Source organism: Nicotiana attenuata, chromosome 6 (genome assembly GCF_001879085.1).
Source record: "Nicotiana attenuata strain UT chromosome 6, NIATTr2, whole genome shotgun sequence".
NCBI lineage: Eukaryota > Viridiplantae > Streptophyta > Magnoliopsida > Solanales > Solanaceae > Nicotiana > Nicotiana attenuata.
In genome coordinates, this window is record NC_031994.1 from 84201589 (window position 1) to 84224752 (window position 23164).

Below are 23164 nucleotides of genomic sequence, written 5' to 3' on the forward strand. Positions count from 1 at the left end.
AACTGCAATCCTATTGTCAGCTTGTACTGCTTAAATCACATTGAATTAGTAAATGAATTTCTAAAAAGATTTAAACTCCATTTTTTTAAACTATTAAAGAGGATTGGCCTTTCTTTGGATAATTGCTCCATGTTGACTTCTTGATTGACTGTCTGTCTTTGTGTGTTTATTTTGGAACGGGTCGAACGCCTCGATAGATTAAATAGATGCATCTATAGGCGCGCCCTCGACCCTCGGCAAGTGCACAATTTATTTCTGTTGGATCGGGCCGTCGCCTCCGCATACTTTGCGCATGCTTGCATTGCTTACCTTGAAACTTATTTAAGTTGATATTGCCTTTTTATGGCCGCGATAAACTAATAAAGATAAAGAAAAGTAAATCTTGCAAGTTTCCTTATTATTTGAGAAGGTGTTACCTGATTCCCTGCTTTGTGAGTTATAATTGCTAGATAAATCCATGCTTTGCTCACATCATCACCATATTATTATTGGACCACTAGCAAGTGTCGAAGTCGACCTCTCGTCTCTACTTCTTCGGGATTAGACGGGATACTCATTGGGTATACGTTGTTTTCGTACTCATACTACACTTTTGTGCATTTTTATTGCACAGGTATATGTAACTATAGTGGCCTACTGGACGCAGCAACACGGATGATTCGGGGACTAGGTGAGTTGCATTATTCGAGGCGGCCCGCAGCTAGTATAGTCTCTTCTAGTATATTGTGTTTACTTTCTGTCCACTATATTCCAGACGGATGTTGTATTATATTATTTCTTAGAAATTGCTCATGTACTTGTGACACCAGGTTCTGGGATGTATTTGGGTTTATTCATAAATTTTAAAGGTTTTTAAATGTTTCATTATTTATTCGGAGGAACTTACTATGTATTGTTTTAAATGTATAAAAGAAGTGTTTTCGGAAATATTTAAATGAGAATTTGATTAAGTAGTTTGATTGGCTTGCCTGACAGCAATGTCCGGCGCCACCACGACCCTTAGTGGATTTGGGGTCGTGACATCTGTGTAGTTGATCTAAATGAGACCATAGCTAATCTTGAAAAAGAAAAGGAAGCTTTGAATGAAAAAATAAATAGTGTAGAAAATGAGAGAGATGACTTATGGTAGTGGTTATTGATTTGAAAGAAACCGTAGAAAGCTTTAGCAGTGAAAAGCACACTCTATAAGAGAAAATTGCAGCTACTGAGCAAGAGAGGGATGACTTTTTGGTGATAATCACTGACCTAGAGGAAACTATTGTGGGACTCAAATCAGAACTTAGGCCTGCAAGTATTGAGAAGGGGAAAGAAGTAGCCAGTGAGTCACACATCAAGCTTGAAAAGGAATTAAATGATGTTAAAATGAGTCTATGTGATGAACTCGAGAAAAATAGGAAGCTTCAAGCTGAATTGAAGAAAGTAAAAATTGATCTTGAAAAATCCCTCAAGTGGACCTGGTCCTCAGATGATGTCACTGCCATGTACTTCAACAATAGTGGAAACAGGTAGGGAATCGGGTTTTAAAAGGAGAAAATGGAGGGCCTGAAGCACAGTCTCTTGAGTGTTTCTCAAATTTGTGATAACGGGAACAAAGCATTGTTCGTATTAAAAGAGTGAACAGTTACCAATCTGGTAACTGTCAAAGTGGTATTAGTAGCCAAAAGATACAAGAACATCTAGGGTGCTGACTTTGAATCTCTACAAGCGGGTGATATGAGCTGATTGAAGGCAATTCTTAATGATGTATAACTTTGGCATAGAAGATTGGGGCATGCAAGCTTCTCACCCCTGAATAAATTGATTTAGAAGGACCTGGTTCGTGGTCTGCCAAATTCAAGATTCACCTGGACACTGTTTCTTAGAACAAAGGATGAGACTTTCGAGGTATTTGTGGCCTTTGTCAAGAAAGATCCAAGTGAAGATGGAATAGAAGCACCAAGGACTCCACAGCAAAATGGTGTTGTTGAAAGAAAGAACAGAACTCTGGAGGACATGGCACGGACAATGCTCATTGACAGTGGAATCGCCAAAAACTCTGGGCAGAAGCAATAAACACCGCTTGCTACTTGGAGAACAGGTGTATAATCAGGTCTCTCTTAAACAAAACCCCCTATGAGCTGCTTAATGGAAGAAAACCAAAGATAACTCATCTAAGAAACTTTGGATGTAAACGCTATGTTCTCAACAACGGGAAGGACCAGCTTGGGAAGTTTGATGCAAAAAGCGATGAAGGAATCTTTCTGGGATATTCCTCTCAAAGCAAAGCCTGCAAAATCCACAACAAAAGGACACAATTTGTGGAAGAAAGTGTTCATGAGCTATTCAGTGAGACTCCCTCCTCTAACAAAGGAGGAAACAGTGATGATCAAGATAATGAACCACTTTTGGTTCCAAGGGAAATATCTGATGTTTCAAAGGGCAAGGCTGATATGATGAGTCAGATGAAGGAGACAAGGTAAAGACAATGCAACATCTTCTTCCACTTCTCAAGAGGAACCTGGTACGTAAATTACTATCACTGAAGCTGAAGAAAGGGGTGAAGATGCAATACAAGGTACTCTACGAGTAGGAGTGTAGGGAAATCCACTTAATTTACTCAGTTCCTCTACTAATCAAACGTCAGTCTCCAAGTGGAACCACAAAAGCTCCCATACACTTGATTTGACTTTGGATTCAGACAAGATCAAAAGGCAGAAATTCCTTAGTCTTCTCTGTAATTCTGTCCCAAATAGAACCCAAAAATTATCAAGAAAGCCTTGAAGGATGCTAACTGAATTTCAGCAATGCAAGAGGAACTGCATCAATTTGAAGTAAACAAGGTTATCTGGTGGTCAAGAAGAGCACATCTGGAATGACTTATTTTATTGGATCATGCCTAACCTCATGGGGTACGATGAAACACAAACCAGTGGCTCTCTCAACAGCTGATGTAGACTCCCTCACAAAAGCTGTAAGCAGGGAACTCTTTGAGAGAAATAGGATGGCACTTGGGGTAATTAAACCTAAGAGAGAACCTGGTTCTGCTTACATAACCATGAAAGTCTCATTCAGGTAAAATTGGCTAAAGTGTTTTCTGACTAAGACAAACTCACATCTATACCGTTGCAGGTAAACACGCATGGCGGTCGTAGATGCTAAAGGTACAATGTTGAACTACAAAAGAGGAGCTGCAAAAATCTTTTATAAAAAACCGCCCGGGAATCAGGTTCCTGTAACACAAGTTAGTAGTAATGTGTTTTTCGCATGCTTTCTCAAAAGGGATAACAAAATTAATTCAATTTCCACATCATCTGACTTTTCAGAGTCTGCATGTCACGTCTAATCTTTCAAATCCTTTCACCTCCTCTGTACGTTATGTATTCCCACAAACCTACCGTCGTTTCAAAAACCCTTTGGAACCCGTTCCTCTCCTTTCTCATCATTAGCCCTTCTTCTCATAAAACTCTCTCTCTCTCATAGCAGTCCTGAACCTTTATCTTCTTTGTATCTTTTTGATTCTTTCCTCTCTTCTCTCTCACTCCAATTCTCTACCAAATCCCCCTACAATGGCAAACGAACAATCTCACCCTTCTCCTGTCATCAACACCACTCTCACTTCTCCATCTTCCTTAAAGTCACCCCCTGAAATCCACTCTTCCACTATCCCAAATACTACTGCACCCACACCTATTTCCTCCTCATCTCCTATCGCTTTCCTCTCTCCCTCAAGCTTTGTCTCCCTACCATGTGTTGAAAACTCCATGTCTCCTCCTTCTTCTGATCTCACCAAAGAACACTCAGAAAGTGTTACCTCTCAGGTGTCAGAGATCTCTGAGGATGATCCTGATCAGTAGCTGAACCCCTCCATTTTGGACTCAGTGGCTCTCACGGAGTCACCAGAAAAGGAAGCAGCTCACAATATCATGGCTATTGCTGCTGAGAGTCTTTTGAATTAAGGAGCCTCCCCTTTGTCTGAATCTCAGGGGAAAGAAACTCCATTCCTAGGGGATGAAAGAACCTTGGTACTCTTTGAGTCTCCAGTCCATGAAACAGTCATAGAAAACCTGTAACCTGATTCTCTTCCAGTTGAATCAACCCAGGAACCTCTTGTTTATCCTAAGCCCTTGGAATCCATTCCACCCTGTGAAGTCCCTGAAGATGAAGATGATATAGCTCTCAGTGCGCGGTTTAAGATGCGCAAACCAGCAGTAACCTGTGGGTCGGTCATCACTTGTTTTAGAAATCAATTCTGTGTTCCGGGGCCTTAAAACCTCCTTTTTGTCTCAACTCGATTTGCATGCGCAGTCCGGCGTGTATCCGGAAAGCCATTATGTGAAAATTTGTGAAAAATGATGAATTTTCCTTTTTAAAAGAATTTAGGTTAACTTCGGTAAACATTTTAGGTAAACGGACCCGAACCCGTAATTTGACAGTCCCGGAGGATCCGTAGGAAAATATGAGACTTGGGCGTATGCCCGAAAACGAATTCCGAGGTCCCAAGCCCAAGAAATAAATTTTTGAAGAAAATTATTTAGCTGAAATTCTTAGAGTTTTTAGAAATGTGAATGTAATTGTATTTGATGGTATCTGGCCCGTATTTTGGTTCCGGAGCCTGGTACAAGTCTTATATGGGATTTAAGTTAAGCCTGTAAAATTTGGTAAGAAACGGACTTGGAATGACGTGAATCGGACCTTCGGTTGTTAAAATTGGAACTTAAGAGTTCATGAGATTTTTCTTTGATTTTGATGCTAAATTCATAGTATTTGATGCTATTTTGATGATTTGATCGCACGAGCAAGCCCGTATGATATTTTTGGACTTGCGTGCATGTTTGGTTTGGAGCCCCGAGGGCTCGGGTGAGTTTTGGATAGGCCACAGAGTAAAATTGGACTTAGGAGAATTGCTGGTGTGTTGCAGGTGTATAGCAGGCCTCTGATCTCGCAATTGCGAGATCAGGCATCACAATTGCGATGTAATTAGGGCTCGCAAATGCGAGAATTATGTCGCAAATGCGAAGAGCCCAGGGCCAGCATTAACTCACAAATGCGAGGTACACTTCGCAAATGCGAAGTCTTCAGTATGTGTTAGGAGTTGCAAATGCGACATCAGCTTCGCAAATGCGAAGAAAACAGGAATCCTCAGGGTTCGCAATTGCGAACCCCTGATCGCAAATGCGAAGAAAACAGGTTTTTTAAGGGTTCGCAATTGCGAACCTTGGTCGCAATTGCGACATCAGAGACCTACTAAACTGAATTTCAGACGGGATTTCAACCATTTTTACAACCTTTTCAAAACATAAACACCTTAGGCGATTTTCCAAAGACAACTACTCTTCCAAATCATTTGTAAGTCATTTCTAACTCATTTCATTCAATCTAATCCATCTTTTTAAAAGATTTCAACTTAAAATCAAGGGTTTTCATGGGGGAAATTGTTTTGGGTAGAACTTAGGATTTTCGAATTTTGGGAATTTGGACCTCGATTTGAGGTCTGATTTCAAAATAAATTATATATTTGAGTTTCATGGGTGAATGGGTAATCGGATTTTGGTTTGAACCTCGGGTTTTGACCATGTGGGCCCGGGGTCGATTTTTGACCTTTTGGGAAAAACTTTAGAAAACCTATTTTCATGCATTAGAATTGATTCATTTAGCATTTATTAATATAGTTAAGTAAATTATGACTATATATAAGTGAATTGGTGGTGGAATCAAGAGGTAAAGCAGTAGTTGAGGCTTGATTTGTGTTCGTTCCATTGAGGTAAGTGTTTGGTCTAACCTTAGCTTGAGGGATTAGGAGTTGTGTCCTATTTTCTATGTGTTAGTTGTTGAGTACGACGTATAGGCATGGTGACGAGTATCTATACATTGGTGTCAAGTATGCCGTGAGTCTTATACTATGATTAATGTGACTCCGTTTGTTATTGTTTATGCCTTATGTGATAATTCTATTGTTGAACAAGGCTTGTGGAAGTAATATTTGCATAATTGAACATTGAACAGCGCTGACTCAAGTTGTAAAATGATATGTGGAAGTGTTATTGGTAATTGAACATTATAGAGCATTGGCTCAAGTTGTGAATTGAGTTGGAAAGTAAATGTGAAAAAGAGAAGAGGATTATGATATTATCTCCCTTGCCGGGACGTTGTTGCTTTTAATGTTATCTCCCTTGCCGGGATGTTATTGATTTTGATATTGTTTCCCTTGCCGGGATATGATTGTTGTACTATTGTTCCCTTGCCGGGATTTTATTGTGATTTTATTGATTCATTTTCCCTTATTGCTTTGTGATTGTTGTTTGGGTAAGGAAGAGTGTTAAAGCACGAAGGGTGATGCCGTGCATGATATTTGTGAGAGAGTGTTAATGCACGAAGGGTGATGCCGTGCGGTACGATGTACTATTCCGTGCCTTTATATGAGTGATAATGCACGAAGGATCATTCCGTGTCATGATTATGTGAGGTAAAAGCACGAAGGGTGATGCCGTGCCGATTATATTGATTTTTATGGTGAGGACGAGAGTAAAAGCACGAAGGGTGATGCCGTGCACTTGTCCTTGATTTTCCTGATTCTTGCTGATAATTGAGTTATGATGTTCTTTACGTTTATTTACTGATTTTCTGTTGTTACTTGATTTTATTGTGATGTTATTGATTCACTTGCCCAAATTGCTTTATGATTGTTGCTTGGGTGAAGAAGAGTGTAAAGCACGAAGGGTGATGCCGTGCATGATATTTGTGAGAGAGTATTAAAGCACGAAGGGTAATGTCGTGCATGTTATTGTGAGAGAGTGTTAAAGCACGAAGGGTGATGCCGTGCACTTGTCTTTGATTTCCTGATTTTTAATGATAACTGAGTTATGGTTTCTCTACATTTAACTGTTGGTTTTCTATTGATACTTGTTGTTCCCCGCAGCATGATTCCCCCTTCTTATCTTTAATTGTGAAGTTCAGCCTTTATTTTCTGATGTATATTATTTAACTGCACAGGTTTATTTGGTAGTCCGGTCCTAGCCTCGTCACTACTTCACCGAGGTTAGACTAGGCACTTACCAGCACATGGGGTTGGTTGTGCCGATACTACACTCTGCATTGTGTGTAGATCCCAGTGCTACAGCTTTTGGACCACTGTGAGGTTGCTGCCTTCAGTCCATTCGAAGACCCGAGGTAGTCCTGCAGGCGTCCGCAGGCCTTGGCGTCTCCTTCTATCCTTTCATTCTGTTTCTTTTATGTATTTCAAAGACAACGTTGTATTTATCTTTCGGACCATTATATATAGTATTCTTAGAAAGTCTGTGAAATTGTGACACCAGTTCTGGGTAGTCTATGTTTAAGGATTGTATTGGTAATGTCTAAATGGTTATATTTTGTTCTTCCGCTTATTAAATTCCGCTATTTATATAATGTTAGTTCTTAATTGTTAAAGGATTAAAATGGGAAAAGGGTAAATAATACAAATGGTTGGCTTGCCTAGCTTTCACTATTAGGCGCCATCACGACTCCCGAGAGTGAGAAATCCGGGTCGTGACATAACCCCTGAATCCTCTTCCAAGCGACCCACTACTAGTTTGCAGCGGAAAGAGGCTTTCCAGTTTGCCTTGAAGAAAAGTAAGAGGAGTGTCAAGAAAAAGAAGAAGAGATCGACGAAACAGGGGGAATCTGTGTCTGACAAAAGCATTCCAGTGTTTGAGGGTGACGAAGATGTTGTAGAGGAACCCAGTTCTTTAGTAAAACGATCTACAAAAACCCAGAAGTCCGTGGTTGGAGCTTCTGATGAAGCTATTGAAAAACAAGGTGGAACTTCTGTGCAGGGACGCAGTAAGTCCAAGAAGGTTGTCGCTGAGCAAATCATGTCTGAAAGGGATACTGTCTGGGTTGTAAGCCGGAAAGGAAAGTCTGATGAAGTGTCTAGAAAACGAAAATGGGAAACTGTTGGGGGACCTGGTTCTATGAAGGTCATACCCAGTGACAGTGGTATCTGACAGGAGAGATTGAGAACTCAGAAAGTCTTGTGGAGTCGTATGTTTGATCCGGCAATCTCAAAGATGGCATGTATGAGGAAAGTTCTAGAGATGGTGGAATTTCAGCAATGGAATCATTTGTTTCAAGAGAATGTGCCTAAAGTGTACGAAGATGCGGTACAAAATTTCTACGCATCTCTCTTCACTGTTGAGGGGGACCACATCTGTGTGCTAGTAAATGCAGTAGACATTGTGCTTGACGCGTCAGCATTTGGGAAAGTTCTCCGAATTCCGTGTGAAGGGATGTTCTTAGTCAAGGGTGCTTGTAGTGCTAACTTTAGGAGAGCTATTATGAAAGAGCAAGCTATTTAGCAGGGGGAACGGGTGCATAAGAAGGCACTACTGCCTGAGTATCAACTTCTTTTTTAGCTAGTCAATAAGGTGCTTTTACCTCGTGCTGAGAGGCGGTCTATCGCTTCAAAGTCTGATCCGGTTTTAATGGAGGATCTTGATGAGTTTATCCCGATCAATCTGCCAGCAATCATGATAGAACATATGCAAAAGGTGGCAAACTTTAAAGGTGGCAATCACGGGCTTCCATATGGCTTTCTCATCACTCGAGTGTTTAGGTTCTACAAAGTTCCCTTGGATAATCCCAGAGTGGGCACCCACAAGCAAACCTTCTCCAAAACCACTTTGGAGGAATGTGAGTGTGTAGAAAAGGTTGGTGGAAGCACCTCGACCATTTCTCAGCTGATCAATTCTCAAAATGCTGCTACCGAAGAGATCAGGAGGTTGAGGGTTCACAATGCCATACTGGAAACTCAGCTTAGTCAAGCTATTGGGGCACCTGGTTCTGTTAATTCTTCCCATGAAGAAGTTGCCCGCTTGACCGAGGAAAATGATGAGCTTCGCGCAAAACTGCTTGAAGAACAGATATCTGCAAATACCCGTATGGACCTGGTTCTCAAAACCCTTGTTGCCTCCCTCTCCAAGTCTTCCTCTTCTAGTGCCCCTTAGAAACCTCTCAGTGACCAGTTGTCTTCTGTTATAATGTTTTGTGGCTGTTATTTTCTTTTGTTTGCCTTTTTGTTGTGCTGGCATGTTGGATTTCACCGTTACTGCTCCTGTTTAATCAGTCCATTTTCTTATCAATGAAATAACTCTTCTTTTGCTTGTACAATGTTGTTCTCCTTTTTGCTTCTCTTTTCTGTCATGTTGTGTGCACACATGTGGCATGAGTTAGCTAGGCTAGACTTCTTTATGTTGTTTGCCTATTTGTGTCTTTTTATTGATGCCAAAAGGGGGAACCTTAATTGAATTAGGGATCTGATTAAGGGGGAAGCATAAAGTCAGGGGGAACTTGTGAAGTTCCTGTTACCTCATCTGGTTGTTTCTGCTCTAAATCAATGTCTAAGTTTGTCATCATCAAAAAGGGGGAAATTGATGGGTTTTCAATGTTTTTGCCTTATGTTTTGACGATCTAACAAACTTACTGTCAAGAACCAGATAGGAAACCTGACCCACTTGGTACATATTACAAATGAACGAAGTCCAGCCTGAACTCCATCTAACGTGAACTGCTGAAAATAAAGAGAAAAAAGGAACAAGACAGGGACCTAATCTGTGGGTGTTCTCTGACAGAAGTACAAGTCAACTATACAACTGGAAAGTAACTGCATAAAGTAACTGCCTGCAACTGTACACGCGACAGTGCAGCAGTCACTTCTCATTGGGAAGAGGCGTGTACCAACCCAAGAATTGACAGCATTCTTGGGATGTCTTTGGTGGTATAACAACATGGTGCAAGACACAAGATATTCACTTAAGCATTTAGTGATATTCTCTCAAGCAATTAAAGATCCTATCCAGCATTGAAGTCACAAGTGTATCAAGAAAAAGAAGACAACTCTACTAAGGATCAGTTCCACAATGAGTCTATGTGTATTCGTAGTTGAGTTGTAATCTTGTTGTTTGTTCTTTGTTGTAACTCCTATCTTTCTTTCTTAGAAGCTTTGTTTTAGGAAACCCAAAATCATAAACCTTCTAAGTTTTTGTTGTGACAAGAGTTAGTCATAAGTTAAAGTCTTTGTAACTAGTGAGTGACAAAGTGACTTGTGGTAAGAGTATCACATGTTAGTTGAGTTGAAGTCTTTGTAATAGAGTCACAAACTGGCTTGTAATAGAGTGTTTACAAGTTAGTGAAGTTGAAAGCCTGCGAGTTTAGATCATGGTTTTTGTCCCCTTGTGTGGTATTTTTCCACGTAAAAATCCCGTGTCTCTTTTACTTACTGTTCCATTAGTATTCTCAGTAAAAACTCATAGAGGACCAGGTACTCTATAGTTGGGTGGACTCATATAAACTAACAGAAATAGAGTAGACAAATTTGCAAATTGTATTAATTATTGCAAGCTAATTGGTTTAGGGTTTAGGGGAAGTCGTTTTACATGGACTAACAAACGTAGAAATGGTCATGCAATTCTTGAAGGACTTGATCGTTTTCTGGCTAATTATGAGTGGATTGATATGTACCCTGAGGCTACGGTGCAACATCTACCAAGGACATATTCTGACCATTGTCCTCTTCTAATAACTTTAGAGGCCAAAATACATAGTACCACAAAAAATTTTAGGTTTGAAACTATGCGGGTGTCTTATCCACAATTTCCTCAATTAGTAAACCAAACATGGAATGAAAATCAAGCACTAATGGAAACAACTAAAAAATTCCAGGATGTAGTTACAACCTGGAACAGTTTAGTATTTGGAAACATATTCAAATGTAAAAGGAAATTACTAGCTAGGCTAGCTGGAATACAATCATCGATACATTACCTTACTTGTGTTTTCCTACAAAATCTAGAATCACATTTGACTAATGAATTTAGTAGCATTCTTAGGATAGAGGAAGACTTTTGAAAACTAAAATCCAGATTAAAGTGGCTAAATGATAGCGACGCCAACACAAATTCTTCCACATGTCTACCTTACATAGACGTAGAAGAAATAGAACCTCCCTAAAGGATTCAGTGGGTAATTGGTATTTTGATCAAAATGAAATTAAAAAAATCATTCAAAATTACTACCTCAATCTCTTCACTACTAAACATGATCAGCCAATTCATTTTTTTAATGAAGCAGACCCCTATATGCTACATACTAACCTTTTAGATGAGCCGTTTAAGGACAATGAAATCACTCAAGCTCTATACAATGTTAGTCCTTATAAGGCACCAGGTCCACATGGGTTTCACCCTTTCTTTTATCAAAAATACTGGCCTGTGGTAGGTAACAAGGTAAAACAATTTTGTCACGAAATCTTTAATACTAAGACCATACCCACCTTGCTAAACCAAACTTATATGTCTTATTCCAAAGGTAAAACACGCTCAGACTATCCAACAATACATGCCAATAAGTCTTTGTAACACCATCTACAAAATTATAACAAAAATTATAGTCAATAGATTTAAGCCTATGATTTTGTCAATAATAGGACCAACGCAAACCAGCTTCCAATAGGGTAAACGAGCTTCTGATAATGCCATAATAGTCCAAGAAGCTTTAAACCACTTTGCAAAAAAGAAAGGAAAGACTGGTTACATGCTTCGAAAATTAGACCTTGAAAAGGCCTTTGATAGACTGGAATGGCCGTTTATTAGGAAAACAGTTATCTATTTTGCCATTCCTACTTCTATGATAAAGTTAATTATGTCATGTGTTACGACCACTTCCACTTCTATTCTCCTCAATGGCTCACGTACACCTTATTTCACACCTTCAAGAGGGACTCGACAAGGTGACCCTTTATCACCATACTTATTTATTATATGTATGGAAATATTTTCACGATGCATTAACTTATCTGTCGACTACTTACAATGAAAATCAATAAATATTGCAAAACAAGGACCAAAACTGTCCCACCTTTTTTTTTTGCAAATGATATCATACTTTTTTCCAAAACAACACCTAAAAGTTACAATGCGGTAATCGATGTTATAAATCATTTCAGCGAATATTCAAGACAACAAATAAGCTTTGAAAAGTCAAAGTTGTTCTTCTCAAGGAATTGTACAATAAATGATAAGGAGTTGGCGCTAAGTTATTTCCAAATCAAAGAAGGGAACAACTTCGGTAAGTACTTAGGGTTTCCTATTTTCCAATCATGCCAAAAAAAGCCAGACTTCCAATTCATATTGGATAACTCCCGATCTAGGTTAGCAAGGTGGAAAACTAACTTTCTAACTATGGCGGGATGGGCTACTCTAATTAAATCAACGCCTAACAATATATCAAATCATGTCATGCAATATATTCATATTCCAACACCAATCATTAATAAAATGGATCAATATCAATAAAATTTTCTGTGGGGAACAACAACAACGAGAAAGAAGCTACATCTTTTAAAGTAGAAAAAAATTTGTACGCCTCGCCAAATAAGGGGATTAGGAATCCAATGCCTTAATCAAAAGAACAATGCCTTATTGGCTGGCCTAGCATGGAGAGCATTTCATCCCCCCCCCCCCCCCCAACTCTTTGGGCTAAAATCTTAATTCAGAAATTCCTACATTTATTATCTTCTACATATTATTCCGCTACTTGGCGCAACATATTAAAGGGTTGGGAGCACTGCCAACTAGGTTTACAATGGCAAATAGGAACAAGCACGCACATTAATTTTTGGACCGACTGCTGGATAAGAAATGGGATAACTGTTCGCTCACTAATCAGTGGCCCAATACCTTTGGAATCCCAAACAATAAAAATCAATTCCCTTCATGATCTAACGGTTGGAAATAGGACTTACTGTCATTTGAGTTTACAAATGACATAAAAAACACTATAAGTACTCCTTACATTTCAGCATACAATAATAAAGCTGATAGGATTTTTTAGGGTTTAACTAGCAATGGTCAATTTACAGTAAAGTCAATGTACAAAGCCATGGAGAAATTTTTTGATGATGACCATAACACAATGTATAATTTTGGATGGATATGGACCTTCCCATACACCCAAAAATTAAATACTTCATTTGGCTACTTAGTCTTAATTGACTTCCAACATTCCAATATCTTAACATCATCATAAATGGGGAATGTCCGTACGGCCATAACGCTGAAGAATCAACAATTCATATTTTCTTAACTTGTACAAATGCACAAACATACTGGAAGAATCTAGGAATGGGACAATATATAGATACTCTAGTTAACTTTATTGCTCCACAACAATGGCTTCGACCTTTACTTAGCTATAAACAAATAAAATTCCCTCATAATATCCATCCACATACCTACTTGCCATTAAGTTGTGAAATATTTGGACTTCATAAACAAATTAGTATTTATTTTACTACCCAATTGGCTACTGAATTCTGCTACCTAGCAGTTTCAACTCATAAAATTCAACGACGAATAAGGGTACCTCTAAAATGGATCCCACCAAAACCTAATATATATAAACTAAATACAGATGGTGCACACTCCTCAGCTCTTAACAGAAATAGCATTGGAGGAATAATTAGAAATCATAATGGGGACTGGATTATATGATTTTGAGGAAACATACCCCGTCAATCAGTTACTACAACAGAATTATATGCGTTACTACATGGCCTTATACTGGCTAAACTTTACAATCTACTACCAATCCAAGTGGAAATTGACGCCAAGGAGGTAATTACTTTACTGCACGTCGGAAATTTAAACTTTGCTAATCTATTAACTGATTGCAGGCACCTACTCTGGATGCTCCATCATCCAACAGTTAGCCATGCGTACAGAGAGCAAAATAAATTAGCGGATCAGCTAGCAAAATCGGAAAGTTTTTTGGACGGGACCTATAATATACATGTTTTGAATCAGCTACCACCTTTTGTTAAGAAAATTTGGGAAAATGATCAACAGCTTATGTCAGCCACACATTCCATACCACTACCAGTAGCTCACTTGCATGATCAAGTTATCCCAGATTCCAACTGCTTTTGTACTAATAGCTCGACTAGGAATGCTACAAACAATATAGTTATTACTAGTAACATGTTAGTTTGTAATATGGTAACTACTAGTTTGAATGCTTTAGCGTGTAATAGGGTGCAACCCGAGCACCAATATATATGTACGCATCGGTCTAATTAATAATATTTTATCTTTGGTACAAAAAAAAGCACTGCTTGCTATATTCTGTTTTATATTTTATCAACAACAATAGAAGGTAGAGGAACACCGAGCTAGCTAGTCCGTCACCACAATTCACGAACTGTTAATTGCTAATTGGCAATAAGGTGGCGTTGCTGGTCAGGGGCAGCTCAACCCCAGGCCCCCAAAAATATAGGGCTCTAAATATTATTCATATTATATACTTCATATAACAAGTAGGGGCGAATTTAGGATTTTATAACATGGGTGCACCACTAAAAAGGAGAAAAATAAAAGTATTTAGTGGAATTGGTCCCTACTTCTCTAAGTAAATAACTCAACATTCAACCAAGTGCACCATTTAGTCTTTATAGAGCATGGGTGTCAATAGGTAATATTAAATTTCTGAAAAATATGTACATAAAATACCTAGTTCGGTAGAGAGGCCATGAGTTCGCGTGCCCCATACATTAGGCTATAGATTCGCCCATGATAACAAGTAGTATATTTTAAATAATTACTCCTATAATTCTTTATAATAGTAAGTAAATGTTTTGATCAATCATTTTGCTATCTCAATAATTGATGACAGGCTATAATTACGTATTTTAGTCGCTTATTATACTCTAATGACTTCTTTCCTCAATTTAGATTTGGAACTTTATTTGATAGTTATTTATCTTATAATACTTACAAAGATAAGAATAATAACAAAAGTAGTAAAATTAAAAATTTTCAGCCACCCCCAACCCACCTCCAACCTACCTCCTACCACCCCAACCCCCACACTACCTCTCGAACCCCCCACCTTCACTCAAAATAGAAATATTATTTGGAAAAAATGTCGGATTTATTCCTCTACTTTGGTAAATAGTTTACGTTTATTCCCCGTTAGATTTTCCGTTCAAATCCACCCCTACCATTGACAAAGTAACTAAAATTGCCCCTAGCCCTAATGGACATCCACTGTGGTACCCAATCCCTCAAAAAAAATTGCCACATAGATATCCAAGTTAGCATTTTTTAAATTTAATCCCTAAACCCAATCAACCTATCCCAATTTTGCACTGTATCTATAAATTTTCTGCATATTATTAGTGAGTTCGCACCAGTAAGGTATTCTTCAACTTTTCCGGCCCAACAATCAATTTAAGATTTCAAATACAAGATCAATCGAGCCCAGTTGTCTTCTTCCCGCAACCGGCTGCTGAATTCTTGCCCAAACTGCCCAAATGCTTCAGCGAATCACCCAAAATTGAGGTTATGAACTCCTAAGAGATCCCCAACAAACTCCGATAACATCCAAATGAAAATATTGCAAACTTGCATATCCAAATTTTTTGACTCTAGCCTCAAGCTTCTTTAATGGCTGCCAATCTTCTCCTTCACATTTCACCTCTCAAATCGATGAATTTTAATTTTTTAAGCTACAAACAGTAGCAATTACTAATTTAATCAACTAATACTTTCTTTATCCTATTCAAAGAGAAGATGGTATAATCAACTTAGTATTCAAAGAAAAGGTGATATAATCAACTTAGTCATGTTTTGGCGATTATTTCAAGTTTAATTTAATACTTATCTGTACTGTTTTGGGTGGGTGACACACTTTTAGAAGGATGCTATGTTATGAGAATGCCTGCCCTAGTATTATGAAACCAAAACAAAAATTACTTAAAGTGCTCCTACATTGAAGAGAAAAGATAGAGAGAAGAAATAAGGTGGTGGATTAGGAAGAAGAAATGAAAGAGGCGACCGCCGCGGGGGGGGGNGACACTAATAATAACAAAAATTAGTGACGGAGAAATTTAATAGCTAAATAACAAAATTCATCTTTAATCCTACTTAGCAACGGATTAATAATAAATTATTAAAAAAATGTCAGCTACGAACGATTTAGCGATAGATTCTTAGCTAATTCAAGTTTTTTAATAGTGTGAGAAGCAAAAGATTCGTTAGTCCAGACTAAAAATATATATATAAATAATGCTTTAATGTCAAGACGGACCGTACAACCTTAAGACAGAGCCGTATAAGGCCAAAGTCTCACGCACGGCTCTCTGAGAAGGGAGTGACTATCTAAAATTATGTAAATGATTAGAGCGATGCTCCTTGCTTTTGGAAAGAATTGGCTTCTTCCTCTTGAATGCATGAAAGCCACTGATTCTTTCGATTAATCACGTCAAAGTAAAATCATGTTTAATATCAAAAGCAGTAATACGAATGTTGTACCACACATTTATTATAAATAAAAAGAATTGGAAAATATTCAACTAAACTGTACCAAACACAAAAAAATAGACCAAACTAAAAATTAACAACCAAAATAATATTATTATTTATTATCGTTAATCTTTTAACGTTACTGTCAGTCTTGAGCATTTAAATTTTGACCAAACAAACAAAAAGGCACAACTATTCTCCAACCCTCATAGTCTATATGTTAGTATCAGTTATATACAGTAGTATATATCTAATCAAACAATATTTCATATCACCCTTTTTTTTTTAGGAATTAAGAGAATTTGATAATCCTTATATAAGATAATAACTGTACCACGTAGGATCATTTGTGATCGTATACTTTTAGCTGGTTGAGATTTACAATCCATGGTGAGCACGTCTTTGTTACAGATAAATGGTTTTTAATAAAGTATAAGAAAGATCAGATTTTATCAAATACATAAAATTACTTCTAAGTTCTTGTAGACAGATAAATCTTAAATTCAAGACAACTTTTGAAATATTAGGAGTCTACTAGGGTTACTTGATGGCTACTACACCCAAACCCTAATTCATGCCTATAAATAAGGCTAGATCAAATATGAGATCTCCGAAATTCCATGAAACTCTTGGAATATTCATTAAGAGATCAAAGACAAGTCAAATATGTGTACAAACCGAACCGGAAAACCGCACCAAACCGAAAAGTCAAACCAAACCGATTAAAAAACCCGACTAGGTTTGGTTTGATTTGGTTTGGTATTGAGTAAAAAAACCCGAACCAAACCGACATATAAATATATAATTTTTATATATACTTTTAAGACTTTATATAGAATTTTCTTTACAAAAATTCAAGAAATATTTGGGATTCTCTTATGGAATGTAATATTTAATAGAATATGAAGTACTCCATTTTTACTAACCTTAAATAATGGTTATATGATCACTTTCTTATCAAGTACTCCATCTGAAATGCGTCAATTTCTTTGTTCTTCTTTGTTCATATATCAAGATTTATTAAATTCTTATATCTTTTTCAAATTTGAAGTGGTATTTTGATAATCTAAAATTAAATAGAACTTATCATTAATTAGGTATCATGTTGATTTTTATGTTTAGTTATTAAATTCGTTTAACCTTATAAGTATACATCAACGAAAAATTATTGTCAGAGGACCAAAAAAATAACTATTATGTGTTATTAACAAAATACTACCATAAAAATATTTAAATAGATCATATGTTTGTCAAGTTTTTCAATTTTTACTAAACATATATTTACTTATAAAAATTTAACAAAGTAAGATTGAAATAATATTCACATAACAAAAAAATCCGAAAAACCCGACAAAACCGAGCCAATCCAACCCGATATAGTTGGTTTGGTTTGGTTTTAATAAAAACCGAACCAACCCGGTCCATGTACACCCCTACCGGTGCTCCAGTCTCCAATATATTATACTGGAGCCAGCAAAGTTTACCGGTCCAGCATAATATGCTGGAGTTCATACACAAGCGCACCGAACTCCAGTATATTATGCTGGACCGGTCTCTATTGCAGCAAAATAGTGGCTATTTTTCATTGACTTGATAAACGCTGGCTATTTTTGATTGACCAGTCCGAAAACTGACTATACCGTGCTATTTTTACTTGAGCTGGTGGTGATTGCTGCCCTTGTTTTTGGGCCCAATCAGTTACCTGAAGTTGGCCGCACTATTGGGAACGCTGTCAAGAGTTGTCAACAGGTTACAGTTTCTGGTAAAAATTGGGATGGATGGTTATTTTTTTGATAGCTTTTTAATATTTAGCCATTACTTGAAATCTGATTAAGAAATAGCTATCCGTTATTTTTGGACTGCTTTGTAATATTTAGCCATTGTTTGAAATTTAATTAAGAAATAGCTAACTTTGACGTGGAAATGAAATTAAGAAATTAACTTGGTGTTAATAATATTACCTCATTGTGAGCTTTGTAAATATTGATCTAGTAAATGTAATCAAGTTATTTCGGAACTAAAATACTTTGAAGCCAAAGTAGAGAAGAAAAAAGAAAAAGAAAAGGAAAAAGAAAAGCACAGGAAAAAGGAACAACGGAGAGGGCAAGAAAGAGCAAAAATGGGAAAAAGGTGGCAACAGAACCTGGGACTCTTTTTAGATGCTCAACAATACAACTGCTACTCATTTTCATGGAGTCCATCATAAAATCTCTTCATCATTTTCACTTTCCTATCTACAAAAATTACCGTTTTACCCATCTTCTTTTCAACCCCCGCCCCGTCCCTACATTTCATCTTCAAGCCTCAAGACGCATTTCCAATTTTCCTCAGGTTTTCTTGTTTATTCCTCCCTATCCAGTAGCCTTTTCTTATATATTAAAAAAAATAAAATTCAATTTTATTTAATCAGAATCGGATATATGAGTTCTTTAGGTCCATTCCACTTTATTTAGACCCTTCTAATTCTGATTCGTTTTATTTTTTTCATTAATGCTTATTTAGGACTTGTGTTTTTTTTTTTTAGGGAAGTGATGATTTGGCTGGGCATTCACGAAACTGGAGGCGTAATCGAGGCAGCGTAGTGAGTGGAGACTATAGGTATGAAGAGTATGAAGATGACGATGATGAAGACGAAGAAGAGGAGGATCGAAGTTTAGATCTGCTGGTTAAATTTGTTCAGAATGTTTTCAAGAAGCTTTCTCGAAAAGCTAGGAGAGCTGTCCGGTCCGTTTTGCCTGTTTCAATCTCCAGTCAATTGGTATCCTTCTTCTTGTATCTCATTTTCACGGTTCGATATGAATTTCTACTGCTTATTTTTAGAAAAATCGAATCTTTTATCTAAATCATGCTTTCAAGGAGTTTAGAATTATAACTTTGACATTGAGCTCAGTTTTATATTAATCAATCAATCAACTATGTCTCGGTCCCTAATTATTTGGGGTCGACTATATGAATCCTTTATACTCGTTCCAATCTGTTCAGGTTCGATTCATTCCAATGCTAGCTCGTACTATTATAATATACTCTATCATATTTCTACGAGCAAATGGACATAGAATTGAAATTTTTTAGTCGCAAAGGAGGAAAAATAATGGATTAGGCGTGCATTAAAAATGTGACATTGTGAGAGAAAAACCAAAGGAAAACAGAGATAGAGTAGCAAGATGATCACCTGATTCGGTATACATGTTAGGTGCTTAAACTTTCTGCAAGTCTTTCTTTTTCCATCTTGAATGGTGATTTGATTTGAGAACATCGTCATCGACACTATTAACTTTTACTCAGCCCACTAACACTCCGGTTATAGGAATTCATTGATTTTCTTTCTTGGATGCAATGCTTTTCATTGTCCTGATACTTTGTCTTTTATTACGGCTAGATTTAGCTCCTCCCTTTCTTTTTTTTGATTGGTAAAAGATTATTTCATTAGCACTAAGCATCACAGAACTAAGATAGTGCTGTAGATAGTGCGATAGAAACAGAAAAGTGTCCCTGGTAGTCCTGAATGATGCTTACAAAGACCACAGTTGCATCCCTTATCAGTTCTATAAGGCGCTAGGGTGCCTACAAATTATATAAGATTTTTAGCATCATCTGATTCTTTCTTACACCAACAAATAGCACACCTTTACTTTATCATACTGATTGATTTCCCTTTAGTTTCAAAGTACCTTGAGTTTCTTCTCTCCAATATGGCTATAATTTTCTTATTCTCTCGTTATAAAACCTGATAACATAAGGATGAAACACCAGTCTTTGCTTACCAAATGTTACCTAATATCCTAGCAAGTTTAGCCTGCGAAGAATGATGCATCTTTAAAGGCATATCTTTGGGAATGGCGGTGGATGGGTGTTGCATGTTTATATGGATCTTAATGACTCAAAAGGTGCAAGATCTCGGGGGTCCTGCTGGATTCACGTCACACAGAGGGCCACTGTAAATCCATTTGGAATTTTATGATCAACTGTACCGAACATGGAAAGCCCCTTTTTAGTATGATAGAGTTAAAATGTTAACTCTTTCAGCTGCAATATGTGCAAATGTGAATGTTTGCTCTCTAAGGAAGTTTAGATAATACTATAGTTTAAGTAGAGATGATGTTAAGGAAGTCAAAAAAAAATTTATTTTTTCTGTTACCACTCTCAAAAAAAATAAAAATAAGGAAGTTGACTTGGTTATTGTTGGAGAAAATACTGTCATCTTCCACAAGCATGTTATTGGTGGAAGACTGAAGTTTTTGTTTATATTCACGTTCTTTGACGAGTGATATAGTAAATGAAGTTACAGTGATACCATGCATGTTACTAGACACTGTAATGATCTTAAAGTCATCTGTGTGGATAAATGGACTTTTACTTCATCCTTGCAATGGAGAATTAGCATCCCAATCAATGTGTAACATGGCAGAAATGCTGATGTGAAATTATGTTGGTAATTAATTATCCATGAGAAATAATCTTAAAATCTGTTTGGCACGAATGTCTTCCAGAGGAATCACTCTTATTTTCATCCTCCATATGTCGATATTTATTCTTATACTTATACACAGTTAATTGTATTAGGTTTCTTGTTTACATATAGAAAACAGTGCTTTGCTTTAAATGTGTAAGATCTCTACTAATTTAACATTTTCTTAAGTTCTCAAGAAGATCCTTTTTTAATGTTTCCTCAGATGTTTTTTTTGGTTCTCTTTGATTTGAAAAGTCCCGGTTTCTTTATGTCATCTAAGTATCAACTCAATAGCAAATTGAACACCTGCTTTTGTACTGTATATCACATGGTTAGCTACATTGTTCTCTCAATTGAATACTAGCTGATCAGCTCTCAGTAGATTAGGATTGATGAACAAGAAAATGAGGGAATATTTCTCCATGAGGAATCAGAAAATTAAGGGCAGCCTGGTGCACAAAGCATCTCGCATTCACGCAGGGTCCGGAGAAGGGCCACACCTCAAGGGGTGCGATGTAGACAACCCTTTCGGTGGAAATAGATGGAGGGGACTGAGCAATCCACATGTTAGCTAACGTATCCTGCATTAATTTCCTCAGTCCCTATGTAAGGAGTTATAAGCTCCTTATTCAATAATTCATTGTGCTATCTCACACTCCATGCAATTTTTATTTTTATTTTTTAAATTCCTAGCTTAAGAATTTATTAGCTTCTCATTTTAAACGGACCATATATTAGCTTCTTATTCAATTTTCTTTTCATGGATTTTCGGTCTTATTCCAATTTAGCAATCTGTGAGAGTGATCCTCAACCTTCATATTCTATTCTGTTCCCAATGATATTTCCTGTTTGTATGAATATCTAAAGCTTGACATTTTTCCACATTGGCTGGTTGTTGAGTTAGTAACAGTGATTATTGGATGTAGGTGGCATTTTCTGTTAATGGAGTTATAATTTTGACATTTTTGTGGCTATCCAAGGCAGTTCTTGAGGTAATTCTTCCACTAATTTTCTGTTCTTGTGTGCAATGTGGTGCCTTACTTCGTAATGTACTTTCTATTCTATAGTCTTCTTTTGACACGTCCTCTGGGCATGTAGGTCTTCGGAATACATTGAGCTTCAAATATTTTAATTATTCAGCATTTTTACTCTTTCAAGCTGAATGGGTCTTGTGCTCGCTGCATTTTATATGTGTGTGTGCTGGCGCGCACTCGTTTCGTACATCTTCTGATCAAACAGATATGAGAAAAGATTAACTTATCTGTACTGCACATAGCTGTCATCATAACACGGTCTAGAAGACTCAAATTGTTGTTTGCTATTTACAACATGTAATCTTGTGCTAATTATTGTGCCTTTTGTCTGAGAGCGCTTTAAACCAAATAAGGACTCTTACTTCAAAATTGACATGGACTTCATTTGATGATTCATTTTCAAAAGTTGAAGCTTTAGTAGGATGTTACTTCATCTTGCTGTGCAGCATGAGAATATCTTCAATCTTACTCTACTTAGACTATGCACCATTGCAGATCACTAATCAAATCTTTACTTCAGCATTTTCCGCAGTGTGAAAATAGGTCCTTGTCTTTGTTGATTAAACACTTGTTACGGTTTTCTCTGTGAATTGAGTTCCTTGTAATCAGTATGAAAATAAGTGTTCCATCTTGTCTTTTTTCACTCGTTAGTTCCCTTGATCTGGAGGACTTCCTTTTTATAGTGAATAGTCCCTTACAACAACAACAACATCCCCAGTATTATCCCACACCGTGGGGTCTAGTGAGGGTAGTGTGTACGCAGGTCTTACCCCTACCTTGTGAGGATAGAGAGGTTGTTTCCAGTAGACCCTCGACTGAATCGTCCCTTACTTTGGTCTTTATGGTTTCCAGGTATTTTGCACCCTCGGGAGCGTAATTTTTGCTAGTATCTTACTTATTCGAGGAGTATGGACAGGCATATCATACTTGCAGAATAATCACAACCATAGGACAGACGATGATGATCGTCGTGCTTGGAGCGGGGTGCAACCTGCGAGTTAAAGGGCCGAATAGTAAAGCTTCAAATGAGATTCCATAGTGTTATTCCTGCTAGATGGGGATGACCCCTTGAAGACTACAGCTACTCTGATGCTATTCGGAAACAAATAGTATAGAAATTTTCCTAACCCAATAATTGGGTTAAGGCCCTTTTACATCTACTGAATTAAATCCCGCCAGGTCGAAGCTGGATCCTTTGTCTTAGACCTGTGTGGTTGTAACTAGGATGTCAAACACAAATGTAAACCGCCAATTTATCCAATTTATGTTTGGAAATACGTCTATAATAGATCAGATTTTGCATAAGTCAAAACTCTTTTTACGGACCAATTTGGTCTACCTAAAAAAGAATTGGTAAACTATTACTTCCT

General features: G+C 37.3%; 1 protein-coding gene across 1 annotated transcript; it reads left to right on the forward strand.

Moving 5' to 3' along the window:
• Positions 13483–23099, forward strand: LOC109228048. Its single transcript, XM_019393233.1, has 7 exons — positions 13483–13625; positions 13685–14006; positions 17970–18091; positions 18344–18641; positions 18835–19068; positions 21687–21752; positions 22647–23099. The coding sequence occupies exons 1-7, from the start codon at positions 13483–13485 to the stop codon at positions 22794–22796; spliced, it is 1335 nt and encodes a 444-aa protein (XP_019248778.1). The 3' UTR covers positions 22797–23099.

Excerpts from the sequence above, each read along its gene's own strand:
- LOC109228048 (XM_019393233.1), top strand. The coding sequence starts at position 13,483 with ATGGGGACTGGATTATATGATTTTGAGGAAACATACCCCGTCAATCAG. Across the intron at positions 18,642-18,834 it reads GCATTTCCAATTTTCCTCAG|GGAAGTGATGATTTGGCTGG; the intron begins GTTTTCTTGTTT and ends TTTTTTTTTTAG. Across the intron at positions 19,069-21,686 it reads TTTCAATCTCCAGTCAATTG|GTGGCATTTTCTGTTAATGG; the intron begins GTATCCTTCTTC and ends TATTGGATGTAG.